The sequence below is a fragment of the Myxocyprinus asiaticus genome, chromosome 40 (assembly GCF_019703515.2).
Source record: "Myxocyprinus asiaticus isolate MX2 ecotype Aquarium Trade chromosome 40, UBuf_Myxa_2, whole genome shotgun sequence".
Classification (NCBI taxonomy): Eukaryota; Metazoa; Chordata; class Actinopteri; order Cypriniformes; family Catostomidae; genus Myxocyprinus; species Myxocyprinus asiaticus.
Window position 1 is genome coordinate 34,996,858 of NC_059383.1, and position 9,000 is coordinate 35,005,857.

The window sequence follows — 9,000 nt, forward strand, 5'->3', positions numbered from 1 at the left end:
AAAAAAAGTAGCAAGATTTAAGATAGGGTGGGAAAAACGAATGAGGACTGCTCTAAAACAATAAATATTTTGACAGTGGAACAAACCTTCAGTCACTTTGTTTACATTTTAATGTCAAAAGCAGAGAATAATCCGATTTTAAATCTCATTTAAAAAAAATTCTAATGTTGTCATTCTCTTAATAACCTGATTTTTAATGGTTATCAGCATATTGCTGTGGATGTAAATGCGTTCATTTTTTTAATACACTGCCCAGACTTTAAAAATAAATAAATAAACCTGGATTATAAATGTCAATCACTAAATTAAGTATGCAGTGAGGTCATGTGGCAACAACGTAACTGCATACAATTGTATGAAACAGTTATTTTTTATATTATGGATGGTTTCATACTCGCATACTATAATTTAAAAATAGTGAGAAGCATGCAGTTTACTGCATAGTATGCAGTAAGGAGTATACTGGTATTCCACATTGTTTTTTAAATGTCAGAATTCAGGAAATCTTTTGTCTCTCAATCAAAACACAAGAAAAGAATACAAGCTTCCATACAACTTTTTTATTGGAAATACTGTAAAACAACTACACCACATAAGAAAATGGTTATTGGGAAAAACAATACATCAAAGCATGGTCGGTTGTATCTTCTCATGAAGTGTCCATGGTCTGCACAGTTTCCTCTACCACCTCCAGGTTCAGAGGGGTCACAACCTTCGTCAGAACCCCGGTGGTTCCACACTTGTAGCTGTAGCTTCCGGTTCTGTGAGGAGATCAGACACAGAAAGTTATGCCAATGAAAGGAGAGGCAACTCCTGTAGAGAAGCTGAAGCCTACAGTAAACACACACTGTTCCAGAAAGGAATGAAACGCTGCATGTTTTTCCACAAGGGAAAACATGCTCTGATCCAGATGAGGTGTCCTCGTGAAACACAAGCGTCTGCGGGTTAGTTTAGCAAAATATCACTCGCTCTTCTACAGGGTATCTGCAGGTTCGAAGGAATAAAATTTAAGACTTTTTAAGGCCAACTTTAAGAAAAATGTAAGACCACTTTCGCAATAAAAAACAGTAATTCATTAGCTGATAAATACAAAACCACTGAGGCTACTTGAATGTATCTGGACATGTTTTTGTTTTTTATATATATATATATATATATATATATATATATATATATATATATATATATTTTATTGTGCATTTATATGTTAAGTTAATACATTTTAAAACATTAAAACTCTAAATGAAATCATTAAGAATGCATGTAGCCTAAAGTATGTAGCCTATATTGTGGTTTTGTGTCATACTTTCATTTAATCCTCTAATCTGTCAAATCTAACACAACAATCAGCGGGCTTTCTGCCACCACTTACTGCGCATGCACTGACATTTTTGTAAATAAGAGGATTGGTCTATAGACCTTATTCACAGTAGCGCCATGTTTGATTTTTAATGGGAATGGAAATTAAGCTGTGAGGGACAGACTTACCATTTCTTCAAAGGCATGCACGGTATAAATCTGTAAAAAGCTCCAATATCCCATCTGATTTTCCACAACTCATGTTGTCTGGAGGTTTTTGTCTACTGAGTGTCCTTGAAAATATATTTTTTCAATGTTTTGTACACAGAATGTTCCAAAAATACTTTAAACTGCAGTACATCTCATCGAAGAGACTGTACGTCTATCCCGCACAACCTTGTTGTCATTGTCATTAAACATCAAAGATACCGCTGCTGTGAATAAGGTCTAGCATGTGCTGAATAACATTTATATTTTTTTCTTGGCAGATAGTACCTTTAACAAATACTTTAACAGGTAGTTAAAGGGCAGTTCATTAAAAAATTTAATTTCTGTCATCACTGCTCATCCTTAAGTCTGAATAAATTTTTCTCTGCCATGGAACAAAAAAGGAGATATTAAGCAAAACGTTTAGTCTCAGTCACTATTCACTGTCACTGCATCTTGTTTTTCATTCAATGTAAGTGAATGGTGACTGAAACTCCCTAATATCTCCTTTTGATATCCACTGAAATAAGAAAGTCATACAGGTTTGCAACAGCATGAAGGTAAGTGATGACAATTTTAATTTTTGAGTAAAATATTTCAAATATCAGTTATCTTAAAAACTGCTGTTTAAAGTTGACTAGATGTATTGAAAATGTTAACAGATTAAATTATGAAAGAGAAAGAGAGGGAGAGACGCTGTGCAGCTGCTTTCCCCCTGATTGGTCTGAATAACTCGAAGCATCATGCGACTTGCTCTGTCTTGTCTGTCCGTGCGCCGTCAGCATCCTCTTTGCTCCGCGATGTTATCACTACGTGAGAAAAGGGACGTGTGGCGTGAGAGCGTGAGAACAGTGTCAATTACGTTGGCAGCCCTAGATCTAGAGAGATGGAGATGAGAGATATAACAGGTGCAACTCTGCAGCTGAGTAGTTCTGTTAGCTTTACAATTATTGTCAAAGGTATAGTGTAAAATAAGGAAGCGCAACGATTTGAAAGGCGTCAAAAGACCGCTCCAGCCTTGCGCGCTTGCAAATTGTAACATCGACAGGTTTGTCGATTATAAGCAGGAGCGACAGTGTTAGATACGCAAAATAACGCCATTTGCATTTCGGATTAACGGGTTTATGAAGGTTTATACATGTGTAACATCTTAAGTTCGGTAAAAATGCACTTCCCTGTGCGTGCTCACACTAAACTCAAGCGTCAGCTGCTAAATGATGGATGCACGAGAGAAACAGAGAGAGAGATGATTTTTACTCGTGCAGATTCTGCTGTTTTAAGCTACGTCTCTATTCATGCCGCAAAATTTAAGACCTCAGCAAACGAAATTTAAGACTTCTTGTAATTTAAGATATTTAACTTTTTATGGCCTTAAATTTTAAAAAGTAAATTTAAGACTTTTTAAGGACCCACGGATACCCTGTTCAACAGTAATACTGTACATGGTTCCCACACTTTTTGACCAATGAAAGCCCATGATTACTATATAGATTTATATATATATATATTTTTTTTAAATCTTATTTTAGAGATTTCCCTTACAAAGAGTATTTCAAGCCAATGAAATCGTTTTGAGCTGAGTATATCTAGAAACATGTATATTCACTATAAATTAAATCTGACTTTATAAGATTTTATTCACTGGTTTCCGAGGCCTATAAATACAATTTCAAAATTCCTAGAAATTGTCAGGTTTTCCATGACCGTGAGAACCCTGCCCATAAGAGATTGATATAATCATGTTACAATGTTAAAAAGCACCAAAGACTTGCAACTCGGATGTGCACAACCCGACTACTCCAAACTCTCACCTGGTTAGTCAAACACATGCAGGTTAATTTCAAATCTAGATGTCAGTACTCATTTTTACACACACACACACACACACACACACACACACACACACACACACACACACACACACACACACACACACGGTTACTCACACAGGGCGCCCATCAATCCAATCCTCTCTTAAAAGTGAACAGGCAACAATGAAGCATGAGTCAGCCATCAGCCTTACAGTGACCATAGTGTGATCTCAAATTAATACCATGCACACATGTGGCAGCCTGCATCAATGGACTGTTAGTAACACTGGCTGCAACGTTCGTTAGACATGTTTTTGGACTTTTGCACATTTCTTCTTTTGCTTCTGGGCATTTTTGCCTGTTTAAAGGTGCACTCAATATTTTACTATCATTGCTTACCTTTTAAATAGAAAGCAATAATAACAATAGAATAGTCTTATTGATTTTTATTTTTAAATGTGCTGGATGAACATTCCTGAGCGCCGCCATATGGAGATCATGTGACCAGATGAATATTGCTTTGCTATATCTCAAGAATCCCCTGTAATTGGACGCTTTCACTCACGGAATAGAGACTTTTTACAATGGCACTGTAAGGGAATAACTGTTTTGTTTGATGCTGCATCTACACAGATAGGTGTCAGCGCAACATAAACACAAACGTTACTGAGTGCACCTTGGTATTTTTTTTTTTTTTTAAAGAGCATGCAATCAGAAGACCACACAGATTAGATTCAATATTGCTTCCATGCTTGTAATTTGCATGGCGTGAAACAAGTGTAATTGCCAAAGTTCAGATTTTCCGTGTTCAGACTGGTGTGTCTGAAGCATTATCCACATGCAGATAAACGCAGGTAAAGGTGTTTATGATCATTATGGCAGAATACATATCTTACCTGACACCTTTCTTATTGGCTAAGTCATGTGGTCTCAGGTAGTCCACCTTCCCCTTAGTGATAACACACAGATCAATGTTGCTGCCAGAGCCAAGATCATTGAAGATACCAGCTGCGATCGCATCTCGAACCAGACGCTTGGCTTCTTCCTCCTGTTCAACACAATCATCACCATAATAATCATCTTCATCTGAATAGACCTAGTTACAGTTAGGAAATTATAGGGAGAGCAAACCTCCATGTTTGGCCTGTAGCGATCCTCAAAGACTGCCATTGCTGCCAGAGAGCCAGAACCTGAAAAGAAAAACATGCTGACATTAAATGTAAAAGACAGACAGAAAAAAAAATGGTGTTGATACCATGTAGGGTACAGGAGCAAAACATTGTCGCGAGTAATTAATTACATGATAAATACACATACACAAACGACTACAGATAAACGACTAATGGGCTGTTCACACAGAAAGTGTCCTTCCATTAAACACAAGAAGGGAACAAAATGCAGTTGTCTCGAGACATATTTTCAGAAGTCCCTTTCACTTGATGCACTATCTTAAACAGCGCTAGTGTGCAACGCTGGAAAAAAAAATCTGGTACCTAAGATCATAGTAGCCATGGCATGGTGAATGTTGCTTTTTCGCTTAAAAATACAGTGTATATATTTTTTTGGAATTCTATCGATTCGCTTGTTAAGTACACAACATCTATTTGTAAGATTAATGACAGATACAGTACTGTGCAAAGGACTTAGGCACATAAGATGTTTCACAAAAGCATTTGTCTTAAGATGGTTATTTATATCTTCAGCTTTAGTGTGTCAATAGGAAATATAAATGTTAGATTCCCAAACATTACTTTTGTAAATAGAAATGATTAGAATAGAAGAACAGGGAGCCCAGCAACATATGTCATGGCCCCCACAAAGCCACCACTGAACATTGTGTCAGTCTGAGATTACATAAAGAGACAGAAGCAATTGAGACAGCCTGAATAGATAGAAGAACTGTGGCGAATTCTCCAAGAAGCTTGGAACATCCAATCTGCCAACAACCAAGAAAAACACAGAATATTGATTTAGCTTTTTTATGTTTACTGGACTTTGTATGATATTAAGTGTTAAATGAAAACTATTTATGTCATTATTTTTGAAGACATCCTCACTATGCAACCTTTTTCACAAGTGCCTAAAACTTTTGCACAGTACTGTATTTGAACTGTTTTACTAAGATGAATATTCTTGTTCACTACCGCTGCAGGAACGACCTCTACTGGCCAGAGTGGGAAATGCAGCCTGATGCAACTGATGCCGTCACTCTGTCTAACATCTCCTTTTGTGTTCCATGGAAGAAAGTAAGTCATATGGGTTTGAAACAACACAATATCTCCCCTTTTGAATGGAACAGGAGGCTGTTTGCCATGTAAATGATTCAGAGAGGGAACTGTTAGTATAACTCACCCATAGTGACGTAGGGCAGTTTGTCTGTTGAACCGTGGGGGTAGATGCTGTATAAATGCGGGCCGGTGCAGTCCACCCCTCCAAGAACTAAAGCAGCACCAATATAACCTTGATATCTACGTATATAAACACATGGTAGACTCAGCCAAATATACTTAGCCTTTGGCATACAAATATTGATCTATACACAATTGCATTCTATTTATAGGCACACACAATAATTTTTAGTTGATAAACAACACATCATCACGCTAATTATCTATGCAATACATGAATAAGACAGAAGGTGAAAAACCAAAGAATACTGAGAATAAGGTGTAAGCACAGTCATAATTCGTTACCTGAAGAGCATCTGTTTGAGCATGCGGTTGGCGGTGGCAACTCGCGGGAGACGGCCGGTGGACAGAGAATGGAGCTCCAGGTTGGAGGAGATTATCTGTGTGGTCATCTCAGTGTCTGCCGCAGTACCGGCTCCACAACAACTACAGAAAGACAGTCAAGTTAGGTCAAGGCATTTATTTATAAAGCACATTTAAAAACAACAGAAGTTGAGCTAAAATGCTATGAGAAAGTGAGCAACTATGTAATTTTTGTGTCCAGGATTGTATGTCACACAGCACTGGGTGGTGAGAAGGCATATTGTGTGTTTGTACTCACTAGATATTATTAGAGATGTAGTGAATTTTAGAGCAGTTTTTATCAGCTACAATCATTCCTTCAGTCGCCCGTGTGTCGGCACCTAAAACAACACCATCCTGAGAGAGAAAGAGATGCATGTAAACCCTTGTTCCAATACAGCTTTATTTAATTTGGGTGACTGATAAGAAAAGAAGAGAAGTAGATCTATTCATCTCTGCTTTTTCTCCTACCTTGTAAACGATTCCACAGATAGTGGTGCCGGTTTTGCGAGCAGCTGGGACGCTGAATCCGAGCTGACTAATGTTTGCCTCCAGAAGAGCATTTCTACAAGACAGCAAAAAGAATATTCAAGTTCTTAAAAGTTTATTTTTCAAAACTCTCAAATACATTACCACTCCCTCTTGCACATTTGCATTACAGTTGTATTACCAACAATATGCATGTTTCAAGATACGCACACACATTTATATAGACATTTGAAGTCAGAAGTTTACATAGGTTGAAGTCATTAAAACTAATTTTTTAACCACTCCACAGATATTATTAATATTAGCGAACTACAGTTTTGGCAAGTCGTTTAGGACATCTACTTTGTGCATGACACAAGTAATTTTTCCAACAATTGTTTACAGACAGATTGTTTCACTTTTAATTGACACAATTCCAGTGGGTCAGAAGTTTACATACATTAAGTTAACTGTGCCTTTAAGCAGCTTGGAAAATTCCAGAAAATGTTGTCAAGCCTTTAGCCAATTAGCTTCTGATAGGAGGTGTAATGAATTGGAAGTGTACCTCTGGATGTATTTTAAGGCCTACCTTCAAACTCAGTGCCTCTTTGCTTGACATCATGAGAAAATCAAAAGGAATCCACCAAAAAACTGTGCACCTCAACATGTCTGGTTCATCCTTGGGAGCAATTTCCAAACACCTGGAGGTGCCACGTTCATCTGTACAAACAATAGTACGCAAGTATAAACACCATGGGACCACTCCGCCATCATACTGCTCAGGAAGGAGATGCATTTTGTCTCCTAGAGATGAACGTAGTTTGGTGCAAAAAGTGCAAATCAATCCCAGAACAACAGCAAAGTACCTTGTGAAGATGCTGGAGGAAACAGGAAGACAAGTATCTATATCCACAGTAAAACTAGTCCTCTATCGACATAACTTAAAAGGCTGCTCAGCAAGGAAGAAGCCACTGCTCCAAAACCACCATAAAAAAGCCAGACTAAAAAGTTTGCAAGTGCACATGGGGACAAAGATCTTACTTTTTGGAGAAATGTCCTCTGGTCTGATGAAACAAAAATGTAACTGTTTGGCCATTATGACCATTGTTATGTTTGGAGGAAAAAGGGTGAGGCTTGCAAGCCGACGAACGCCATCCCAACTGTGAAGCATGGGGGTGGCAGCATCATGTTATGGGGGTGCTTTGCTGCAGGAGGGACTGGTGCACTTCACAAAATAGATGGCATCATGAGGAAGGAAAATTAAGTGGATATTGAAGCAACATCTCAAGACATCAGCCAGGAAGTTAAAGCTCATTCGCAAATGGGTCTTCCAAATGGACAATGACCCCAAGCATACCTCCAAAGTTGTGGCAAAATGGCTTAAGCACATCAAAGTCAAGGTATTGGAGTGGCAATCACAAAGCCCTGACCTCAATCCGATATCAAATTTGTGGGCAGGACTGAAAAAGCGTGGCCTACAAACCTGACTCAGTTACACCAGTTCTGTCTGGAGGAATGGGCCAAAATTCCAGCAACTTATTGTGAGAAGCTTGTGGAAGGTTACCCAAAATATCTGACCCAAGTTAAACAATTTAAAGGCAATGACACCAAATACTAACAAAGTGTATGTAAACTTCTGACCCACTGGGAATGTGATAAAAGAAATAAAAGCTGAAATAAATCATTTTCTCTACTATTATTCTGACATTTCACATCCTTAAAATAAAGTAGTGATCCTAACTGACCTAAGACAGGGTGTGTGTGTGTTTTATTAGCTGGTAACACATCTTTATGTATTCGCTTACATAACACATAATTTTTCACATTAATAGAGAAACAATTCAAAAGAATAAGGTCGAACTAAATGTTTAGATGAATAATAATAATAAAAAAAAAATAAATAAAATAAATAAATAAAAAAGACTTTTCTTTAAAAATAAAGGAATTTCAGCTAAAATTCGAGTTTAATGGTAATTTTGTCTAAACCGGCGAAAAATAAGAGCGGGTCACTATTAAAGCCCACCAATAACAACAACAACAATAATAATAATGGAGGAAAAAATCCACAAAATTTAAAACTACGTTAGAATAATCTCAATGCATAATAATAAGGTAATACGAATGATTTAACTTGAAAAAATTCAAGTTTGAGAGAAATTCTCCTGAGTCATTCAACCAGGCCGTGACTAACCGCCAGTTAACACCTCCTTTAAAAACCCTTAAAACTCTTCATTATCTTCCCCAAAGTAACACAATGTAAAATAAACTAGAACGACGGACACATTCCCGGTAATAAATCAGGATAAATCGTGGCGCTTCTCACCTCTTGCAGTTTTCGAAAGTGAAACCACCGGGCTGATACTGGCACACGGAGACGGTCGCCATGATTCTGCGGTGCAGCTTCCGGGAAGCGCGAGACTCGTTTCGCGTCTGTGTAACAGTCTATAGATTCCGCTCTGTGAGCG

At 37.7% G+C, this 9,000-nt stretch overlaps 1 protein-coding gene across 2 annotated transcripts; it reads right to left on the reverse strand.

Annotated features, from left to right (window-relative positions):
* Positions 1–545: 545 nt before the first annotated feature.
* Positions 546–9,000, reverse strand: LOC127430789 (proteasome subunit beta type-7-like). Of its 2 annotated transcripts, XM_051680855.1 has the most exons (9): positions 8,859–9,000; positions 6,539–6,632; positions 6,327–6,424; positions 6,011–6,151; positions 5,670–5,785; positions 4,449–4,507; positions 4,214–4,365; positions 3,453–3,479; positions 546–761 (listed from the first exon to the last, which is right to left on the reverse strand). In XM_051680855.1, the coding sequence occupies exons 1-9, from the start codon at positions 8,918–8,920 to the stop codon at positions 650–652; spliced, it is 861 nt and encodes a 286-aa protein (XP_051536815.1). In that variant the 5' UTR covers positions 8,921–9,000; the 3' UTR covers positions 546–649. The 2 variants fall into 2 exon arrangements, with proteins under 2 accessions (XP_051536815.1, XP_051536816.1); XM_051680856.1 differs by lacking the exon at positions 3,453–3,479.

Bases quoted from the DNA above. Each gene is read 5' to 3' on its own strand.
- LOC127430789 (XM_051680855.1), bottom strand. From the start codon at position 8,920: ATGGCGACCGTCTCCGTGTGCCAGTATCAGCCCGGTGGTTTCACTTTC. The intron at 6,425-6,538 runs GTAGGAGAAAAA...TTTCTCTCTCAG, and splicing joins TCTGTGGAATCGTTTACAAG to GATGGTGTTGTTTTAGGTGC. The intron at 4,508-5,669 runs GTGAGTTATACT...TTTTCTTTTCAG, and splicing joins ACTGCCCTACGTCACTATGG to GTTCTGGCTCTCTGGCAGCA.